The sequence below is a fragment of the Pelophylax lessonae genome (assembly GCF_965119305.1).
Source record: "Pelophylax lessonae genome assembly, chromosome: 9".
Taxonomy (NCBI): domain Eukaryota; kingdom Metazoa; phylum Chordata; class Amphibia; order Anura; family Ranidae; genus Pelophylax; species Pelophylax lessonae.
In genome coordinates this window covers 256595348-256619039 of record NC_138776.1, presented here as the reverse complement: position 1 = coordinate 256619039, position 23692 = coordinate 256595348, and the positions used below count along the sequence as shown (strand labels likewise).

Genomic DNA, 23692 nt, shown 5'->3' with positions numbered 1-23692 from the left:
GGAGATCCAGGGGAGATCTCGGAGGTAAAGCTTCTTCTTAGGAAGTGTCAATACGACCGGCATGCCTCCTTGGTTCTGGAGAGAGATTATGGGAAATATCACTCGCCTGATCCTTACCAGAACTGTAAGCAAGGCATAGCAGTTAAGACGGTCATAGGTCTGAGGGATAGTACGGGTTCCCTGGTGAAGTCCAGATCAGGGATCCTGGAGATCTTCAGGTCATATTACGCAGACCTTCTGGGAAGAAAGGACCTTAGTCGGGACAGGATGGAAAGCTTTCTGGATTCTACTCCAGGATTGGGAAATGATACATTGCCTTTGATGGATTTGACAGAACCAATTTCAGCGGATGAGGTAGTTCGTGCTATAGAGAAGCTGGCTACCAAAAAGTCGCCTGGGCCAGATGGGTTGACAGCTGAATTTTACAAGTGTTTTAAGTCCATTCTGGCTCCCTTTTTAGCAGAGGTTTATAACAGCTGTTTAGATGAGGGTTCTCTCCCTCCCTCCATGAGGCAATCCGCTGTGATTCTTCTGTGAAAAGGTAAAGACCCCTCAATAATTGAGAACTGGCGCCCCATCAGTCTTCTCAATGTTGATAGAAAGATCTTGGCGAAGATTCTTTTTTGGCGCTTGTCGTCAGTAGCAGGCGATTTGTTGTCCAATCATCAGCACTGCTCGGTCCAGGGCAGAAGTACCTTTTCAGCAATTTTAGCTGTCCGGGAGGCTTTGGAGCGATGCAGGGCTGCTGGATGGAGAAAGTACTTGCTGGCATTGGATCAGGCGAAGGCTTTTGATCGAGTCAATCATGAGTACCTGTACTTGCTACTTGGTAGATACGGCCTGCAGGGGAGGTTTATTGATTGGCTGAAAACATTATATAAATGGGCTGAGAGCTTCCCACTTGTTAATGGTTGGGTTGGACGGCCTTTTGAGGTTGGCTCTGGGGTGCGCCAGGGGTGTCCTTTGAGCCCCCTGCTATATGTATTCGCAATCGACCCCTTCATAAGAAGGTTAGAGAGTGGATCGTTGTGTGGGGTGCCTTTGGGCATTGCTGGTGTGCCGCCTTTGAAGGTCGTGGCCTATGCCGATGATGTGTCTGTTATTATCTCTGGGATGGAGGAGGCGCAGGAGGTGGTCTCTGTGATAGAGCAGTACACTGAGGCTTCTGGCTCTAAAATCAATCATGAAAAGAGTGAAGTTTTCTGGATGGGTGAGGAGGGTGAAAGCTTCGAACTTCCGGATGCCTTCCCAGAGCCCCAGCAGGAAATTAAAGTGTTGGGCATCAAATTTGGTCCTGGTGACTATGGTCATCGAAATTGGGAAAGCAGGTTGTTGAATGCCAATGCCAAGGTGGCAAGCTGGAAGAAATGGAAACTTTCCTTGAGGGAAAGGGTTGACTTGATTAAAACTTACCTGATCCCAATCTTTTTATATGTCAGCTTTGTCTGTATCTTGCCGGAATCTCTCTATGCAAGGGTGTACAGCTGCTTTTTCCAACTGTTATGGGGAAATAGGCTGAACCTGATCAAACGCAATGTAACTTACCTGTCCAGGCGGGAGGGTGGTCTAGGAATGGTCAACCCTATAGTTTTCTTTTCTCTGCTTTTTTTAAAGTATAATCTTGGTAATATGTTAGCAGAGACCCCGCCGGGATGGGTGGGTATTTTTCAATCTTGGTTTAGGCCTTTTCTGCGATGCTGGGAAGATGGCGGGCCAGTGAAAAGTCTGAGAGTCCGACATGGCAAGCTTCCGGCTTATGTTGCCCCGTGTCTGAAAATACTTAGGCAGTGGCAGGTGACAGTGGGGGATATCAAGTCCCTCCCCAGAAAGCTTCTGGAGAAGAGGATTTTGGGCTCTGCTTTCAGTGTGTCGCTGACCTTAAGGGATTGCCCAGGCCCCGTAATGAGGGAGGGGTTGCGTTTAATTAACTTAGGAAGAATCCCTTTGAAGTTTAGGGATCAAGCCTGGCTCGCTTTCCATGGAAGGCTCTATGTGAGAGGGAACCTGAAGCATCGCCCTGTGGATGATCGGGATTGTCCTAGAGCGGAGTGTGTTGGTAAAGTGGAGTCTATGGACCACTTTTTGCTCCAGTGTCCCTTTAACATAGAGGTGTATAAAAGGGTGGGGAGGGCTCTAGGCATCCCCTTTCTCTATCGCATGAGTTATGCGGAGTGGGTGTACGGGGCATTCCCGACTCGCTGGGATTTTGATTTGGATACACTTTTTCTAGTTAGTATAGTAGTCCGTTACTTCACGTGGAATGCACGGTGCCAGATTACCCTGCGGAAGAAAGTCCTCCCTGTTGAGGTGGTGGTGTACGATATTCTTGGTGAGGTTGGGAAGATTCGGGGTCTTGAGAAGGGCAGGGAGCCTCGAGCGGTCTGGATAAGGGCGTGGAGGAATATCAGACCTGCTTTTGGTGAACTGTCCATCTCTGGGTAAAAAGCTTTTTTCCTATGCTATTTCTTTCACGCCCTTAGCTTTTGTTGGTTAATATCTTCATTTTTGAAGAAGGGCTGCATGCATAATGGGGGTGGTTTTGTTTCTTGACCTCACAGGTTTGATGTCTGGTGTGGTGGTGTGAGTCTTATTAAGATTATTTTTCCCGGTAATGATGTGTTTCATGATGTGAGTTTTGTTTTTGCTGTAAAGGCAGTCTTTATTTGAGAGCAGAATTTGCTATGTAATTTTTTTTTCCCCTTTTCATGTAAATATGTATATATTTATTTATGTATATTGATTTTATGCTTATTGATTGCAAGACTTTTAATAAACAAAATTGGGAAGAATGTCCCTTACATTGGTGGTCAGTGGGAAGAATGTCCCTTACATTGGTGGTCAGTGGGAAGAATGTCCCTTACATTGATGATCAGTGGGAAGAATGTCCCTTACATTGGTGGTCAGTGGGAATAATGCTCCTTACATTGATGATCAGTGGGAAGAATGTCCCTTACATTGGTGGTCAGTGGGAAGGATGTTTCTTACATTGGTGGTCAGTGAGAAGAATGCTCCTTACATTGGTGGTCAGTGGGAAGAATGCTCCTTACATTGGTGATCAGTGGGAAGAATGTCCCTTACATTGGTGGTCAGTGGGAAGAATGTCCCTTACATTGGTGGTCAGTGGGAAGAAGGAGGAGGACACACCCAAGGAGCTCTCTGTGAGATCCAGCCCTTTTCAAGCCTGGGCCTTGCTTGCTAGCTTGGCCCAGGAACAATGCCTGATCCTGGGGGAGGCCCTGGGAGGGATCCCCCTGATGACACGGGGCCTAGTGAGGAGGAGGTGGAGGACCTGTCTGTGGGTCCAGGCCCTGGTGAGAATGCGGATGTCTTCAGCCAGAAGGTTATCAATCGTTTTAGGGCGATTGGGAGAGCGGAAGAAAAACTTAAAGTTTTGAAGGCTGAACACAAATCCTTCAAAACTAAGTATTTCCAGGCCTGGAGTAAAAATCGCACAGCCATGAAGCCTGAGTTACAGGAATTGGAAGAAAAGGTAAAGGAACAATCTTTATTATTGGAAAGGCTGAAAGACCGAAGTGGAGCATTTAAAGAAAAGTTTGACAATAAGAGGCGTTTTACCAGCCAAGCATCAGCAAGTTCTGTGGATCAGCAGGCTCCGTTAATGGATGACCAGGCTCCATCTGTCTCTGCACCTCTCCCCCCATGCCAGAACTGGGAATCACCAGCGGCAACCAGCCAGGGGGTTGAGAGTGGACATGGATCCCTGACATTTATCCAGGAGATGGAGTCACCCCTGAAAGCAGACAAGTTTGTCTTTTCTGATGATCCATCAGAAATCCCTGAGGATGGGCAGAGGAGATTCAAGTCAGCAAAGCCAGTACTGGTGGAGAAATCCCAGTACATCATGCTGCCTTCCAGCATGTCTGCCCCACTTGCTGTAGTGGATGGTGTCCCAGGTGAGAAGGAGCTCTACATACAGCTACCTATTGGAGATTCTGCTGTGGAGAAACCGAGTGCAGACATGCAAGGAAAATCCCTGACCAATGAATTCCCGGACCATCAGATGAATGTGGATGGACCTGTATCTAACACCCCAGGCATGGATTTTGCTGGTCTGGCTGAGACCAGTAGTCCCACAGCAAGCAAAATGGCTGCCAGCTCCAAAGAGCATGCTTCATGTTCACCTGAGCCTCCCAGTCTTCCAGTGCTGATTGACCAGCTGATTTCTGGTGGGGGAGGGGATCAACATAGTGCTGGAAGTGAAGCAGCTATGGAAGTCTCCTACAATGTTTCACCTGTTGCTGTGTTAAAACAGAATGCTATATCCACAGCTGAAAACCCTGTCCTAGTGGAAGAGAAGATGACAGCTGGAGTTCTTACCAGTGCAGCAGCAGCTATGGATTCTGCTGTGAAGACAACAGCAATAATAAATATCCCAGCAAGTATAAAAAATGACATTAATGTTAAAGCAATGAATGTGGTGGGTGGTGGTGAAGGGGTTAGTAATGCTGGGAAAAATAAAAATGACATTTCTCCTCCTGCTCAGCAGAGGAAAGATTCGATTGCACAGATCAATCCCGAATCTGTGCAATCGTTATCTGCTAAGTGTGTGTCAGATAATTTAAAAAAAACTGATGGATTTTCTGCTGGGAGGAATGTTGGAAGCTATGCTTCAGCTTTGGGGAGTCACACCAAGGTGGGTGGTGGGAATTCTGTTATTAGTCAAAATTCAGGGAGGTTTGGTGGGTATAGGAGGAGGAATGTGGTACAGTTGAGGTGGGTGGGGGATGGAACTCCACCAGTAAGGGGGAGGGTGGCTGAGTTGATTTTGGAAATGGGGTTTAAAGCCTGTGATATTTTTGCTTTAATTTGCCCGGTGCGGAGTTATGAATTTGATTTGTCGTTTGTAAAACCTGAAAGTTTGGATCTCTTCTGGGAGAGATATAGGAGGTGCAAGGGCCTTCAGCAGTGGAGTGGTTTGGTGCCAAAGGTAATTTCAAGGCAGCCTCTGATAAAATCAGTGACCATTTTAGTGCGTAACGAATCCATACCAGAGGCTGATTTATTAGTATGGCTACGCCGATATGGCGAGGTCCTCACTCCACTGCGGAATGTCCTTGATGAGCATGGGATATGGACAGGGGCCTGGACAGTGTCACTAAAATTGGGGGTGCTGGGCGATGTAGTTCAGCACCTTCCCTGCTCAGCCTTTCTGGGTAGGGATAGGCTGACCATTTTCTACCAAGGTCAGCCTAAGATGTGTAATAAATGTGGTGATAAAGGCCACTTTGCATCGTCCTGCACCCACAAGAAGTGCTCACTGTGCCAGGATTTAGGCCATTTGGCCAGAGAATGCACCCAGATTCGGTGCAATTTGTGCCAGCAGCTGGGTCATCCATATAGCCAGTGCCCAGAGGCACTGCATAACTTGCCAGGATTGGAGACTGAGCTGCAGAGGCTTGATAAAGAAGATGAAGCAGCTGAAGTTAGAGAGGAAATTGTTGTTGCCCCTCCTGTGTCTGTTGTGTCAGATTCTGTTTCCCCTGGTGATGTGGTCCCTGAGTCTGTCCCTCCTGTTGTTCCTACATCTACTGTGCGTAGATCCTCCAGACTAGCGGAAGCTGCTGGGGGGGGGGCGGGTATAGTGGATCTTCCCCCTCGGCCTACTCCACCTCCAGTCCCTGTCTCTCGACACCGCAAACGCGGCCAAGAGGGTGCAGGGGTGCTGGATGGTGGTGGGGTCGATGGGGTTGAGGGAGGGGTGTCCATGTCCCATGTCTCACCCTCTGTTGTGGAGGATTCGGATGAGGAGGGGTGGGAGAGGACAAGGAGGAAGAAAAAGAAAAAGAGGAAAACCAGTAAAGCGGTCGTTTCCTCCTTACAGTTAGAGCCAGGAGGGGTTCCTCTTGGCAACACATTTTCGGTTTTATCAGGGGAGGAGTTAGTATCCGATTTATCCACTTCTTTATCATCTATGGATGAGGGGGAGTCACATAGTGTAAAGAGAGCTGTTTCGGGTGATGAGAGTGTGGTGGAGGTTAAGAAACGACTACCCCAATCATCCTGATGGCAGTGCCCGCTCTGATAAAGGTGGCGACCATTAATGTCGCCAGCGCGAAATCTGCAAGAGCTCGTGATATTGCCTTATTTTTGCTCAGTGAGTTTGATGCTGAGATTTTATTTTTGCAAGAGACCTGGCTCAATACTTTGGCCGATGTCCATCTAGCAAAAAGGGAGTGGAGATGCGGTCCCTCCTTTTGGTCTCTTGCGGCTGAGCCTTGCAGCGGAGTTGCGGTTCTTTTTAAAACCGATATGGTAACGTGCCGGCGGATAATTGAGGTAGAAATGGGGAGATGCATGGTCTTAGACGTCTCTGTTAGGGGGCAGGACCTGCGCCTGATCAATATCTATGGACCGCAGTCAAAATGGGACAGGAAATGCCTCTTCACAAAGATCAAGCCCTTCCTTTTTACATCCCAGCAGGTTGTCTTTGGAGGTGACTTTAACACCATAATTAGGCCAGAAGACAGGAGGGTCTCCATAGACAGGCTGGGTTATGATAGCGTTTTTCTTAGAGATATGGTTAGACAAGCAGGCCTGGTAGATGTGCACATTAAGCACTGCCCTGGCAGCACGGGATTCACGTTTCAGAGAGGGAATAGTCAGAGTAGGATAGATAGGTTTTTTTTAAAGGAGAACTCTGCTTTCTCGGCTCCTGAGTTGAGGCCGGTGGAGTTCTCTGACCACTGTATGCTGTCTGTGACTCTGAATGCCTCGGACACTCCACCCAGGGGAAGGGGTATATAACAGCTGTTTAGAAGAGGGTTCTCTCCCTCCCTCCATGAGGCAATCCGCTGTGATTCTTCTGTCAAAAGGTAAAGACCCCTCAATAATTGAGAACTGGCGCCCCATCAGTCTTCTCAATGTTGATAGAAAGATCTTGGCGAAGATTCTTTTTTGGCCCTTGTCGTCAGTAGCAGGCGATTTGTTGTCCAATCATCAGCACTGCTCGGTCCAGGGCAGAAGTACCTTTTCAGCAATTTTAGCTGTCCGGGAGGCTTTGGAGCGATGCAGGGCTGCTGGATGGAGAAAGTACTTGCTGGCATTGGATCAGGCGAAGGCTTTTGATCGAGTCAATCATGAGTACCTGTATTTGCTACTTGGTAGATACGGCCTGCAGGGGAGGTTTATTGATTGGCTGAAAACATTATATAAAGGGGCTGAGAGCTTCCCACTTGTTAATGGTTGGGTTGGACGGCCTTTTGAGGTTGGCTCTGGTGTGCGCCAGGGGTGTCCTTTGAGCCCCCTGCTATATGTATTCGCAATCGACCCCTTCATAAGAAGGTTAGAGAGTGGATCGTTGTGTGGGGTGCCTTTGGGCATTGCTGGTGTGCCGCCTTTGAAGGTCGTGGCCTATGCCGATGATGTGTCTGTTATTATCTCTGGGATGGAGGAGGCGCAGGAGGTGGTCTCTGTGATAGAGCAGTACACTGAGGCTTCTGGCTCTAAAATCAATCATGAAAAGAGTGAAGTTTTCTGGATGGGTGAGGAGGGTGAAAGCTTCGAACTTCCGGATGCCTTCCCAGAGCCCCAGCAGGAAATTAAAGTGTTGGGCATCAAATTTGGTCCTGGTGACTATGGTCATCGAAATTGGGAAAGCAGGTTGTTGAATGCCAATGCCAAGGTGGCAAGCTGGAAGAAATGGAAACTTTCCTTGAGGGAAAGGGTTGACTTGATTAAAACTTACCTGATCCCAATCTTTTTATATGTCAGCTTTGTCTGTATCTTGCCGGAATCTCTCTATGCAAGGGTGTACAGCTGCTTTTTCCAACTGTTATGGGGAAATAGGCTGAACCTGATCAAACGCAATGTAACTTGCCTGTCCAGGCGGGAGGGTGGTCTAGGAATGGTCAACCCTATAGTTTTCTTTTCTCTGCTTTTTTTAAAGTATAATCTTGGTAATATGTTAGCAGAGACCCCGCCGGGATGGGTGGGTATTTTTCAATCTTGGTTTAGGCCTTTTCTGCGATGCTGGGAAGATGGCGGGCCAGTGAAAAGTCTGAGAGTCCGACATGGCAAGCTTCCGGCTTATGTTGCCCCGTGTCTGAAAATACTTAGGCAGTGGCAGGTGACAGTGGGGGATATCAAGTCCCTCCCCAGAAAGCTTCTGGAGAAGAGGATTTTGGGCTCTGCTTTCAGTGTGTCGCTGACCTTAAGGGATTGCCCAGGCCCCGTAATTAGGGAGGGGTTGCGTTTAATTAACTTAGGAAGAATCCCTTTGAAGTTTAGGGATCAAGCCTGGCTCGCTTTCCATGGAAGGCTCTATGTGAGAGGGAACCTGAAGCATCGCCCTGTGGATGATCGGGATTGTCCTAGAGCGGAGTGTGTTGGTAAAGTGGAGTCTATGGACCACTTTTTGCTCCAGTGTCCCTTTAACATAGAGGTGTATAAAAGGGTGGGGAGGGCTCTAGGCATCCCCTTTCTCTATCGCATGAGTTATGCGGAGTGGGTGTACGGGGCATACCCGACTCGCTGGAATTTTGATTTGGATACACTTTTTCTAGTTAGTATAGTTGTCCGTTACTTCACGTGGAATGCACGGTGCCAGATTACCCTGCGGAAGAAAGTCCTCCCTGTCGAGGTGGTGGTGTACGATATTCTTGGTGAGGTTGGGAAGATTCGGGGTCTTGAGAAGGGCAGGGAGCCTCGAGCGGTCTGGATAAGGGCGTGGAGGAATATCAGACCTGCTTTTGGTGAACTGTCCATCTCTGGGTAAAAAGCTTTTTTCCTATGCTATTTCTTTCACGCCCTTAGCTTTTGTTGGTTAATATCTTCATTTTTGAAGAAGGGCTGCATGCATAATGGGGGTGGTTTTGTTTCTTGACCTCGCAGGTTTTATGTCTGGTGTGGTGGTGTGAGTCTTATTAAGATTATTTTTCCCGGTACTGATATGTTTCATGATGTGAGTTTTGTTTTTGCTGTAAAGGCAGTCTTTATTTGAGAGCAGAATTTGCTATGTATTTTTTTTCCCCTTTTCATGTAAATATGTATATATTTATTTATGTATATTGATTTTATGCTTATTGATTGCAAGACTTTTAATAAACAAAATTGGGAAGAATGCTCCTTACATTGGTGGTCAGTGGGAAGAATGCTCCTTACATTGGTGATCAGTGGGAAGAATGTTCCTTACATTGGTGGTCAGTGGGAAGAATGTCCCTTACATTGGTGATCAGTGGAAAGAATGTCCCTTACATTGGTGGTCAGTGGGAAGAATGCTCCTTACATAACAAGGAGATATTGGAGGCGTTCTCGAACGTTCTTGTCTTTTCTTTATCGATAAACAGTTGTGAAGAAGACATCTGGTGAATATGTGACACCCAACAGTCACCTGAGAGAGTCAAAAAGACTAATCAGGACTCTAAGCCCCACCGGGAGCCTTCAGAGCTTTCCCCAACAAGATGGAGAATGAGCCGTCCCACATGTCCCAAGGTAGGAGAAGACTTTATCACAGAGAAAAATGTTTGGTCCACCTAGATCCCCCATCATCTGATAAACACATAGAAACAATGTATTCAGTCAGTGTGTGTGTTTCCTACAGATGGATCCAGTAATGGGAACCCACCAGAGAGATGTCCCCGTCCTCTGTATTCCTGGGATTCCACGCAGGAAGATCACATCATCCCTCACCATCATCAGGTAGATGGATCCAGTAATGGGAACCCAGCAGAGAGATTTCCCCGTGTTTCCATGCAGGAAGATGAGACGGTAGGAGGAACTTCAATAATAAACCAACAGATTTTTAATGGTCTGTACATGGGTACATTATGTCTATCTTATGACGTGTTTAGAGGGACGAGTTGGGAGACCTCAACATTATTGTTGTTAAGGAAGAGGTGAAAGAGGAAGAAATGATGACACCAGTGACATTGGAGGAAGAGGAAGGTTCCCCAGAGATCGGCACTGGTAAGTATTGAGTAAACACTCGTTGCCTTGTCTCTACATCCACCTCTTTCTTCACCCGTCCTGTGTGATGAAGCAACATGTACCTTGTGGTGGGGTCGAGATTCATCTTTCTTTATTAGGCTCTTTACCTAAAATCATTTCTTTTCCCAGCTGCCTAGAACCTCATATCGTAACAACACAATCTTTGCCATCTCTTTATCCTAAATTAGTAGATGGATTTCCAAAGCTCGTAGGATGCTCCGGTTATCTGTATGTCTTTCCTCTATTAGATGGTAGGACAATAGGACTGCATCATCTACTTCGTCCTCCTGGGGATCCCTCTAATGATATCTAAAGATCTTATAAGTACCTGAAATGAATATATGAAGGCCCTCATACGTCCTACTAGTGAACCCTCTAGTAATATAAAGATCTATAAAGAGGAATCGGGACCTCCTTATGCCTGCTGGTGATCTCTCTAGCAATATAAAGATCTATATAGCGGAATAAGGACCTCCTTCCTCCTGCTGGTGATCCCTCGAGTGATAAATAAAGATCTATATAGAGGAATCCGGACCTCCTTCCTCCTGTTGGTGACCCCTCCAGTGATATAAAGATCCATATAGAGGAATCAGGACCTCCTTCCTCCTGCTGGTGACCCCTCTAGTGATATAAAGATCTATATAGAGGAATCAGGACCTCTTTCCTCTTTGGTGATCCTGCTAGTGATATCAAGATTAATATAGAGGAATCAGGACCTTCTTCCTCTTTGGTGATCCCTCTACTGATATAAAGATATATATATAGAGGAATCAGGACCTCCTTCCTCTCTGGTGATCCCTCTAATGATATTAAGATCTAAATAGAGGAATCAGGACCTCCTTCCTCCTGCTGGTGATCCTCCAGTGATATAAAGATCTATATAGAGGAATCGGGACCTGCTTCTTCCTGCTGTTGACCCCTCTAGGGATATAAATATCTTTTTAGACAATCAGGCACTCCTTCCTCCTGCTGGTGATCCCTCTAGTTACATAGTAGGTGAGGTTGAATAAAGACAATAGTCCATCTAGTTCAACCCGTGTAGGTGTGTGTGGCCGTAATAATCTCTCATACCCCTGAATGTTCTGATTCTTGAGATGTACGTCTAAGAGTCTTTTGAAAGCCGCCATACTTCCCGCAGAAACCACCTCTTGTGGTAGAAAATTCCACAATCTTGTAGCCCTAACAGTGATATCAAGATTTATACAGAGGAATCAGGACCTCCTTCCTCCTGCTGATGATCCATCTAGTGATATAAAGATCTATACAGAGGAATCAGGACCTCCTTCCTCTTTGGTGATCCCTCTACTGATATAAAGATATATATATAGAGGAATCAGGACCTCCTCCCTCTCTGGTGATCCCCGTGTTTCCATGCAGGAAGATGAGACGGTAGGAGGAACTTCAATAATAAACCAACAGATTTTTAATGGTCTGTACATGGGTACATTATGTCTATCTTATGACGTGTTTAGAGGGACGAGTTGGGAGACCTCAACATTATTGTTGTTAAGGAAGAGGTGAAAGAGGAAGAAATGATGACACCAGTGATCCCTCTAATGATATTAAGATCTAAATAGAGGAATCAGGACCTCCTTCCTCCTGCTGGTGATCCCTCCAGTGATATAAAGATCTATATAGAGGAATCAGGACCTCCTTCCTCCTGCTGGTGATCCTCCAGTGATATAAAGATCTATATAGAGGAATCAGGACCTCCTTCCTCCTGCTGGTGATCCTCCAGTGATATAAAGATCTATATAGAGGAATCGGGACCTGCTTCTTCCTGCTGTTGACCCCTCTAGGGATATAAATATATTTTTAGACAATCAGGCACTCCTTCCTCCTGCTGGTGATCCCTCTAGTTACATAGTTACATAGTAGGTGAGGTTGAATAAAGACAATAGTCCATTCAGTTCAAACTGTGTAGGTGTGTGTGGCCGTAATCATCTCTCATACCCCTGAATGTTCTGATTCTTGAGATGTACGTCTAAGAGTCTTTTGACAGCCGCCATACTACCCGCAGAAACCACCTCTTGTGGTAGAGAATTCCACAATCTTGTAGCCCTAACAGTGATATCAAGATTTATACAGAGGAATCAGGACCTCCTTCCTCCTGCTGGTGATCCCTCTAGTGATATTAAGATCTAAATAGAGGAATCAGGACCTCCTTCCTCCTGCTGATGATCCATCTAGTGATATAAAGATCTATACAGAGGAATCAGGACCTCCTTCATCTTTGGTGATCCCTCTACTGATATAAAGATCTATATAGAGGAATCAGGACCTCCTCCCTCTCTGGTGATCCCTCTAATGATATTAAGATCTATATAGAGGAATCAGGACCTGCTTCTTCCTGCTGTTGACCCCTCTAGGGATATAAATATATTTTTAGACAATCAGGCACTCCTTCCTCCTGCTGGTGATCCCTCTAGTTACATAGTTACATAGTAGGTGAGGTTGAATAAAGACAATAGTCCATTCAGTTCAAACTGTGTAGGTGTGTGTGGCCGTAATAATCTCACATACCCCTGAATGTTCTGATTCTTGAGATGTACGTCTAATAGTCTTTTGAAAGCCGCCATACTACCCGCAGAAACCACCTCTTGTGGTAGAGAATTCCACAATCTTGTAGCCCTAACAGTGATATCAAGATTTATACAGAGGAATCAGGACCTCCTTCCTCCTGCTGGTGACCCCTCTAGTGATATAAAGATCTATATAGAGGGATCAGGACCTCCTTCCTCCTACTGGTGATCTCTCTAGTAATATAAAGATCTATATAGAAGTATCAGGACCACTGTCCTCCTGCTGGTGACCCCTCCAGTGATATAAAGCTCTTCATAGGCAATCAGGTGCTCATTCCTCCTGCTGGTGACACGTCTAGTGATATAAAGATCTATATAGAGGAATCAGGACCTCCTTTCTCCTGCTGGTGACCCCTCTAATGATATAAAGGTCCATATAGAGGAATCAGGACCTCCTCCCACTTACTGGTGATCCCTCTAGTGATATAAAAATCTATATAGAGAAATCAGGACCTCCTTCCTCCTGTTGGTGACCCCTCTAGTGATTACTAAAGTTCTATATAGAGGATTCAGGACCTCCTTCCTCCTGCTGGTGATCCCTCTAGTGATATAAAAATCTATATAGAGGAATCAGGACCTCCTTCCTCCTGTTGGTGACCCCTCTAGTGATTACTAAAGTTCTATATAGAGGATTCAGGACCTCCTTCCTCCTGCTGGTGATCCCTCTAGTGATATAAAAATCTATATAGAGCAATCAGGACCTCCTTCCTCCTGTTGGTGACCCCTCTAGTGATTACTAAAGTTCTATATAGAGGATTCAGGACCTCCTTCCTCCTGCTGGTGATCCCTCTAGTGATATAAAAATCTATATAGAGCAATCAGGACCTCCTTCCTCCTGTTGGTGACCCCTCTAGTGATTACTAAAGTTCTATATAGAGGATTCAGGACCTCCCTTCTCCTGCTGGTGATCCCTCTAGTGATTTAAAGATCTGAATACTGGAATCAGAACCTCTTTCCTCCTGCTAGTGACCCCTCTAGTGATATCGAGATTAATATAGAGGAATCAGGACCTCCTTCCTCCTGCTGGTGACATAATGATTTATATAGAGGAATCATTGATGTGTAAAAATAATATACATATCTGGTGCCAAGTATATTTTTTAATTTTTTTTTTTTTTAAAGATGAAATAAATTTAAATAATATGTAGTTGTAATATTTATATTTTTATATATGACAGATGGTGAAGACAGCAGCAAAACCTTTGCGAGTCGTCTTATTTTATCTCACGTTTCTGACTCTGAAGATGAAGACACCATAGATGGTTCACCCAGAGAAGACCTAGCCGCCCCATACAAGGCAGACGGATCAGCAGATAATATTGAGAGATTGCCCAGCAGTACATCAGATACCGTCATAACAAATATTCATCCGGGAGAACGCATTATAGACAGAACAGCCGATACCTCGAACTCTGAGAGGTCCTCACCCAGAGCATCAGACCCGTTCTCGTTTTCCTGCTCAGAATGTGGAGAATGTTTCACTGGGTTATCCGCTCTCCTCGAACATCATCAAACTCACACAGGCGAGGGCTCATTCATATGTTTGACGTGCGGGAAATGTTTCAAGGCAGACTCGGAGCAAGACTCAACTGGCAAAAACAGCTTTTCATCCTCCGAGTGTAAAGAATGCCTTTCGCAGAAACCGAGTGAGGGGCAGAAGAGAGCTCACCTCGGTGAGAAGCCCTTCATCTGTGCCGAGTGTGGGAGATGTTTCGCCTGGCAGTCGGCCCTCGATAGGCACGAACTGACCCACTCTGGGGAAAGGAGGTTTCATTGTCTAGAGTGTGGAAGAAATTTCGAATTCCGGTCAAAGTTCCTACAACACCAGAGGAGCCATACTGGTGAGAGGCCTTTCCCATGTTCGGAGTGTGGGAAATGTTTCTCCTGCCCTTCCCAGCTTCGCAAACATCAGAGGACTCATTCCGACGTTAAGTTTTCCTGCGTAGAGTGCGGGAAGTCCTTTCGGCAAAAGTCGCGGCTTCGGGCCCACCAGACTATCCACAGAGGGGAGAAGCCTTTTGCCTGCTCGGAGTGCGGGAGATGCTTTATTGCCAAAGCAGACCTGGTCAGCCACGAGAGGGTTCACACGGGGGAGAAGCCTTATTCCTGCCCGGAGTGCGGGGAAGGCTTTGCCTGGTCTTCCCACCTCCGGAACCATCTGAAAATTCACGTCATAGAGATGCCCTTTTCCTGTGCGGAATGCGGGAAGGGCTTCATGGACAAAGCGTCCCTCATCCGACACCAGACCACTCACACGGGCGAGAAGCCCTTCACCTGCACAGAGTGTGGGAAAGGCTTCTCCGACAGGTCGTACCTTTACCGCCATCGAAGAATCCACACGGGGGAGAAGCCGTTTTCATGCTCAGAGTGTGGAAAAGAATTTGTAGACAAGTCAAACTTTATCAGACATCAGAGGCTTCACACTGGTATCAAACCGTTTTCCTGCTTAGAGTGCGGGAAATGTTTCTCACAGACTTCGCACCTCGTCAGTCACTACAGAGTTCACACACGTTGACTCGGCCAAAATCCTTTATTGAATTTAGGAATTTTTATCAGTATAGTCGTACCAAAACTTTAGACTGTTGGATAAAAGCTAAATTATGTTGACCTATACTATATTGTCAAAAGTATTGGGACGCCTGCCTTTACAATCACATGAACTTTAATGGCATCCCAGTCTTAGTCCGTAGGGTTCAATATTGAGTTGGCCCATCCTTTGCAGTTATAACAGCTTCAACTCTTCTGGGAAGGCTGTCCACAAGGTTTAGGAGTGTGTCTATGGGAATGTTTGACCATTCTTCCAGAAGCGCATTTGTGAGGTCAGGCACTGATGTTGGACAGGAAGGCCTGGCTCGTAGTCTCCGCTCTAACTCATCTCAAAGTTGTGCTATCGTGTTGAGGTCTGGACTCTGTGCAGGCCAGTCAAGTTCCTTCACTCCAAACTCACTCATCAATGTCTTTATGGACCTTTATTTGTGCACTGGTGTGGAGTCATGATGGAACAGGAAGGGGCCATCCCCAAACTGTTCCCACAAAGTTGGGAGCATGAAATTGTCCAAAATGTCTTGGTATGCTAACACCTTAAGCGGTCTCTTCACTGGAACTAAGGGGCCAAGCCCAACCCCTGAAAAACAACCCCGCACTATAATACCCCCTTTTCCAATAGATGTGGACCAGCGCACAAAGAAAGGTTCATAAAGACATGGATGAGTGAGTTTGGGGTGGAGGAACATGACTGGCCTATACAGAGTCCTGACCTCAACCCGATAGAACACCTTTGGGATGAATTAGAGCGGAGACTGTGAGCCAAGTTTTCTCCTCCAACATCAGTGCCTGACCTCACAAATGAGCTTTTGGAAGAATGGTCAAACTTTCCCATAGACACTCCTAAACCTTGTGGACAGCCTTCCCAGAATAGTTGAAGCTGTTAAAGCTGCAAAGGGCGGGCCAACTCAATATTGAACCCTACGGACTAAGACATGTCATGTCAAGTGCGGGTTAAGGCAGGCGTCCCAATACTTTTGACAATATAGTGTAGCTATCCCCCCCTCATCCTTTGCAGCTTGGCTGCCCTACTAGTATGTTCCCAATCTTTTTTTTTTTTTCTGAACGTCCCCAAATCTCACCCTAAGAGGATACTGGAATACTGTGGACCCCGGTTTAAGCACCTCTGGGCTCACTGCTGTCTCACCCACACAGATTGGAGCTTGAGAGGGAGGTTGCACAACATCATGACATAAGACTTGTCTCTTTTAGCTTGAAGCACTGTGAAAAGACTGCTTGATTTGGCTGTATTAAACTATTGATGACTCAGGTTTTTGGTAAAAGTGACTGATTTTTGGTAAAACAATGTAAATGTTTTCTGTCGTTCAATATTAGAATTTATTCGTTGCCCGGAGCTACTCTTTACCTATTGAATAAAGATAAATGTTGTCACAGGATCCATCTTCCTGTTCATCCCCTCCTAGTATAGTTATTAAAAATAATGTCCACCGAGAGATCTGTGTTTTCCGACATAATATTATCTCCGAGATAACACAAATTTTCCCAGCATGCACCTGGGGTTTAGATCTACCAATGTACCAATACAAAGAAATACTCTGGATGGCTGCACTCCTTGTTTGGCTTTTTATTTTATATAATAGCAAAACAGCACAAAGACTAGTGGGGGAAAGAAGGCAGAGATTAACGCGTTTCACGAAATGCGTCAATCTTTGCCTTTTTTCCCCCCCCACTGGTCCTGGTCCTGTTTTACTGTAATATAACCACTTACGTAAATATACATTGTGGCTTTAACCACTTGCCTGTCATATAGTAAAAGGAGGGCCGCAAAGTGGTTGTCCCATCCCGGCTGGGCGTCCTATGACGTCCAGCGGGATAGGCTGCTCTGCACGCCATCACTGATGGTCAATGAAAAGGCATCACTGATGGGCACTGACAGGCATCACTGATGGGCACTGACTGGCATTACTGATGTGCACTGACTGGCATCACTGGTACTGACAGGTATCACTGATGGGCACTGACTGGCATTACTGATGGGCACTGACAGGCGTCACTGATTGGTACTGACAGGAGTCACTGATTGGTACTGACAGGCATCACTGGTGGGCACTGACTGGCATCACTGGTACTGACTGGCATCACTGATGGGCACTGACTGGCATCACTGATTGGTATTTACAGGCATCACTGAGTGGCATCACTGATTGGTATTTGCAGGCATCACTGAGGGGCATCACTGATGGGCACTGACAGGCATCACTAATAGTCAATGAAAGACATCACTGGTGGTCACTGACTGGCATCACTGATGGGCACTGATTGGTATCACTGATGGGCACTGACTGGCATCACTTATGGGCATTGATTGGCATCACCGATGGGCTCTGACTAGAATCACTGATGCGCACTGATTGGCATTACTGATGGGCACTGACTGGCATCAATTATGGGCATTGATTAGCATAACTGATGGGCACTGACTGATATCACTTATGGGCACTGACTGGTATCACTGATGGGCACTAACTAGCATCACAGATGGGCATTGAGTGGCATCACTGATGGGCACTGACTGGTATCACTTATGGGCACTGTTGGGGCTGCACTAATAATCAGTGCCCTGATTATCTGTGCAGATCTCCCCTGTGAGGAAATGCCGCTGATTGGCTCTCCTCTCCTCACACGCTGTCAGTGTGAGGAAAGGAATGTTGATAAACCAGCATTTCCTTGTTTACATGTGATCAATTGTGATTGGACAAGGCCGATCACATGGGTAAAGATCATCATCGGCTCGGCGATGCGCAGAGACCCACGGGCGTGCATGTGTGGCGAGAGTGGGAGGACGTCATATGACATCCTTCCAGAATGAGAGTGCCGCCGCTGCCCGCTCATCATTTCACAATACGGCGGGCGGAAAGCATGTAATCATAGAGACAGCTGCCTCCTCCTTTGTGGAAGTGCCATGTGGCCTCAGATGGTCGACCTGAGGGCCCGGAGTGTAGAAGTAAGGAACTGAACCCAGAGGTCCAGAGAAGCTGACAGAGGGGAAACACTGGAGGATCTGTCTCTGCAGTGCAGTGAGTATGGAAACTCGTGCCAAGGGGCCTGACCAGAGGTGGGGCCACTCGTGCTCCTAGGGTAGTCGGTGGATAGGTGTTGGTTGAAAGGGGATTACTAGTGAGTGTGTCCTGAAGATAAGGTATCATCCACTAAGTCGTCTTGCTAGGAATTAAAGAGCAAGAGACTTAACCCTTTCTACACTTGTGGCAGTGTGGATTAAGCAGCCTAGCTGTTTCCAATGAACCTAGAAGGCCTGAAGATAGAAGTCCTCAACTATGAATAGTTCAACTGGAGTATCCGACTATTCCCTGTCTCTGCAGTGCAGTGAGTACGGAAACTGGTGCCAAGGGGCCTGACCTGAGGGGAGCCACCCGTGCTCCTAGGATAGTCAGTTGACAGGTGTTGGTTGAAAGGGGATGATAGAGAGAGTGTCCTGAAGATAAGTTATCATCCACTAAGTCATCTTGCTAGGAAGTAAAGAGCAAGAGACTTAACCCTTTTTACACTTGTGGCAGTGTGGATTAAGCAGCCTAGCTGTTTCCAATTAACCTAGAAGGCCTGAAGATAGAAGTCCTCAACTAATGTGAATAATTCAACCGGAGTATTCGACTATTCCCTTCTCCTATCCCAGTTCCGAATAAACACCAAAAAAAAAAAAAAACACCCCCTAGACTGTTTATTGGTGTGATGAGCCATCAGGAGCAAGGAGGGATCCACAGACTACATCTCAAGATAACCGTGTGCTGGTAATCAGGGGAGCTCGTCAAGTCATTATTCAGCAGTCCCTGCGGGGACAGTGCTACATGAAGAAATAGGAAGGAAACTCTATTTACAAACTGGCTACAGCGAATGTGAAATACTTCATAGTACATGCAATTGTGAAATTTTGGGATGGATGCACAAGGTTGTAAAAGTTTGGGTCTAAATCAGCAAAGGTCTACGCATAGCACAGATAAAAGCTTCCCTTACATGCTCCAGTCCAGTGACTTTACCTAAGCTGAGGACAAACCATGTGATCAGTGCTGGGACAAAGTAATCTAAGCGAACGTGCCAAACTGCGCCCCCCCCCCAAAAAAAAATATATGAGCATTATGTGTCAGCAAAAATACCCCCCCCCCCCCCAAAAAAAAAAAAATTGAGCACTAACCTACATGTTTACCCCCTAAGTATAAATACCCCCTCCTCCTAGTACAAATCCCCCCTCCTAGCAGAAATATTTTCCCCCCACACCCCATCCTAGTTCATAACCTCTCTCTACCCAAATCCCCCAACCAAAGAAAATTAACCCCTCCTAGCACAGATCCTCTACCCCTCAAATTCCCCCCTAGCACAAATACCCCTCCCCAACCCCCCCCCCCCCCAGCACAAACCCCCTCCCCTTCAATTTTCTCCTCTTTGCACAAATTCCCCCAATCATCCCTACTGGTACAACCCCCCCCCCCAAGAAAACATTTCCCCCTCCTAGCACAAATCTCCTCCCCTGTCTACTATATGACCTCTTCTAGCACAAACCCCCCAAATCCCACCTCCTAGCACAAATCCTCCTCCCAACACAAATCCCCCCAAATCACCACTCCTAGTACACACTCCTAAATTTCTCTGCCTCAAACAATGCTTATCCTCTATTGTCCCCCAAATTTCACCTCCCAACACAAATCCCCACCACCAATCTCCTTACGGTGACCCCCCTCAGCTCACATGATACCACAATGCCCAGGGCACTCCCCCCTCCTTCTCACCCCTTGTCCCAGCCCTGTATGTGATGCTGAGATTTCTGCACTGGATGTGACGCCATTTTAAATGGTTTCCTGGTAAAACTATCACGCACTTTTTAAAATTATTTTATATTAGGGAGGATTTTAAAACGAATCTCCTTCCCCACTGTAACGTATCCCCTATACTCCGACTGAGTATATCTGTTATAAGTCTCCCAACACCCAAGTAAATCAGTGGTCACAGCCCTTGGTTATCCAAAGACCAGCCAAGACTTGATGAGGGGTACAACAGGAATGACTGTTTATTGAACAAACTCATACAGAATATATACCCCACCAGGTCAGGTGAGCCTGATTACATTATCATATGCAGAAGAAATTGTATACAGAAACATAATTAACCTGAGCTAATTAACTAGCCACCTGGACAGAAACAATAGGTGAATGGAAATCCAGACCCAGACAATGTTATAGTTAACATGCTAATTAACTCAGCACTGCAAGAATGCCAAAACAAAGTACATTACACATTATCCTAAGTATAAACACAGTACACCTTATTAAACAAACAATAGCAGAAGACCCCAGTAGCAAACTGTCCGTCTCCCACATTGAAGTATTTCCACATCTAAGCAATGTTTTGATTATTCAGAAGTCACAGACTTCATGGCAATGGTCTACAATAAGTAAATAAGAATCAGGTGCGCTAACCAAAAATCAAATCAACCAATCATATACGTCAAAACATGTATGATGAGGTAAGTGATATAACCATGAATGGATACTGGTGCTGTGATAAAAGATGCACAATCACGGAACAAGTGTTAAATCAATACATTTGAACAGAAAAAACACCAGTGAATATCAAACAATAGTGTCCATCCAAATAAGTGTCAAAAGACAGTCCCAATAAGGTGTGAGCGGTGAAGCAAAAATCTAAATCCTAAGTATAAACACAGAACACCTTATTAAACAGACAATAGCAGAAGACCCCAGTAGCAAACTGTCCGTCTCCCACATTGAAGTACTTCGAGTCCACATCTAAGCAATGTTTTGATTATTCAGGTGTCACAGACTTCATGGCAATGGTCTACAATAGTCTATGAGGCAATGCTCATACAATGTTCCATCATTGGCATACATTGAAATTAATGTATCATAGATTTCTTGAGGAATATTGTGGATAAATATTACTGTCTTATTTGAAGAAATCAAAACCATATTCTCAGTGTACACTAAGTAGTTGTCCATCACTTTCTCGGTCACCCTGTTCTATGTAGAATACAGGCACACAACACAGTGAAATCTAGACACGTAAAAAAAGTCACAAAAAATGGCGCCGAAAGCTTGTGGCCCAGGCCAAACAAATCAGGCAATCTATCACATATCTCCCACCCATAGAAATAGGCAGACCTGTGGCCAGACCCATGACGGGCCTGCAACAAGTTGGTTGGACCCCCCCCCCCCCGATTCTACAGTCCAAGTCCTTGGGGTCCAATGTGACTAGACAAGTGGGTGGGCACATGTGGGTATGGCACTCAGTGACGGCGTTTCAAAACATGACCCACCAAGACCTACTCATGAACCTAAATCTACACTACTTTTAAAGTGTACCTATAGTCAACACTTTTTCTTTTTAGTAGGGGGTGAAGTGGGGAATATACGAAATAAAAAATGTCAACCTCGCGGAGAATGTCCACTTTTAGGACGTAAATCTCTACAGTGATGTTTGGCTTGGATCAATAGAGGTCCTGTGTGAAATGAGGCTTCTTCCGGTTCCTGGAGCTGCTCCCAACCATCTGTCAATTTCTTGCGATTACTCAAAACTCAGAAAAGCCTCAGAAAGGAGAAGTAACATTTACAGGAAAGTTCCATTGCATAAAAAACATAAAAGGAGAAGATTCACAGAGAGGTAAGACCTTCTTTATATTTATCTGCATCCGTAATGTATATGACTCTGCTTGTTCCACCTAGATTAATGGTAGTCAACTTACAAAGCCTAGAGGCCTGGAGAGTGGCCCCAGACATCACCTAGGGTCCTCACATAACACATGGTACATGCAATGCAATGCTACAAGTCTATCAAGTCTATAAACATGCCACAGGTATAGCTAGAACCAGGAGATACAGTATGCTATAGGACAGTGAGGTTGCATTTACAGCTGAGCATAGCGTCTTTGAACGTTTTTCCAGCATTTCTTTGCTCGTTTTTTTTTGGGCAATTTGGGTGTTTTTATACAGCGTTTTTAAGCTTTGCGGTTTTTTTTATTAGCCAATAGCGAAAACTATCGCCTGTTGCGTCATTTGTTGCTAGGTTTTTCAGCTGTTTTAGCTTTTCCATCAGCTTTTATTTATTTTTTATTATTATTATTATTAATATTCTTTTTCTTTTTTTTTTCGTTAGGATAAGGGGTTAGAGTTAAGGTTAGGATTAGGGTTTGGGGTTAGGGTTAATTATTATTATTATTTTTTCTTTGTTAGGGTGTTACTACTACTACTACTAAAAATAATAATAAAAATAAATGAAAAAATAAATGTACAATAAATACAAGTAATCATAAATAAATAATAAATAAACACAATAAATGAATACTATGTAATCATAAATAAAAAATGAACCCCCTAAACCTTAAAAAAATAAAAAATAAAATAAAATATTAAATCACTTAACACCCTAATCCTAGCACAAAATAAATATATTATTATTATTAATAAGAAGGTATTATTTTGTTTGGGTTTGGGTGTTTATGATTGTTTTATTATTATTATTATTATTATTAATATTTTTTTTGTTAGGATAAGGGGTTAGAGTTTAGGTTAGGATTAGGGTTTGGGGTTAGGGTTAATTATTATTATTATTTTTTTCTTTGTTAGAGTGTTACTACTACTACTACTAATAATAATAAAAATAAATGAAAAAATACATGCACAATAAATACAAGTAATCATAAATAAATAATAAATAAACACAATAAATGAATACTATGTAATCATAAATAAAAAATTAACCCCCTAACCCTTAAAAAAATAAAAAATAAAATAAAATATTAAATCACTTAACACCCTAATCCTAACTCAAAATAAATATATTATTATTATTATTATTATTATTATTAAGAAGGTATTATTTTGTTTGAGTTTGGATGTTTATGATTGTTTTATTATTATTACTATTAATATTACTTTTATTAATAATAAATAATTTTTTTTTAAGGTTAGGGGTTAATTATTATTATTATATTATTAATAATATACAGGATTTATATAGCACCAACAGTTTGCACAGCTCTTTACAACATGAGGGCAGACAGATAACTATTATTTATTTATTTAGTTATTAATTATTATTATTATCATTAATATTAATTTATTTTATTCATTTATTATTTATTTATAATGATTTTTAGTTATTTGTGTATTTATTTTACATTTATTCATATATTATTACTATTTTTAAAAAAAATATTATGTTTGAGCAGAAAATCTTGCAAAAACACGCAAAAAACTGCACGAATGCACACAAAAACGCACAACTTGCGCATTTTCATTATTTCTATGGGAATAAAAAAAATGTGCCAAAAAAAAAATACACGCAAATCTGCCCAGTTTGAGCCAAAAAAAAGCTCCAGAACTTTTTTGAGCTTAAGGCATTTGGCTTCAGGCGACTTGGAGTGGAGATGTTGGAGATGTGAACCATCTCCATTGAGAATAATTTTTTTTCTCCTCCGGAATTTTAGAGCTTCAAGCTACAAAAATGCTGAGGTGTGAATGAGACCTAAGAGATAGGGACATGTTACGTGAAAGTGCTAGAGACCATTACAGCTACAGTCCCTTTACAAATCAATGTTCCCATTCCCAGTAGGGACTGTTGGCATTTGGGGGTTG

At 44.4% G+C, this 23692-nt stretch overlaps 1 protein-coding gene across 1 annotated transcript in view; it reads left to right on the top strand.

Annotated features, from left to right (window-relative positions):
• LOC309564398 (uncharacterized protein) overlaps nt 1-15072 on the top strand; it is a 73446-nt gene extending 58374 nt beyond the window's left edge. Inside the window, exons 7-9 of the mRNA XM_082269026.1 lie at nt 9560-9726; nt 9810-9928; nt 13722-15072. Coding sequence (XP_082125152.1) covers nt 9560-9726; nt 9810-9928; nt 13722-15042 — 1607 coding nt within the window. The 3' untranslated portion in view covers nt 15043-15072. The remainder of the gene's footprint in view (nt 1-9559; nt 9727-9809; nt 9929-13721) is intronic.
• The last annotated feature ends 8620 nt before the right edge of the window (nt 15073-23692 follow it).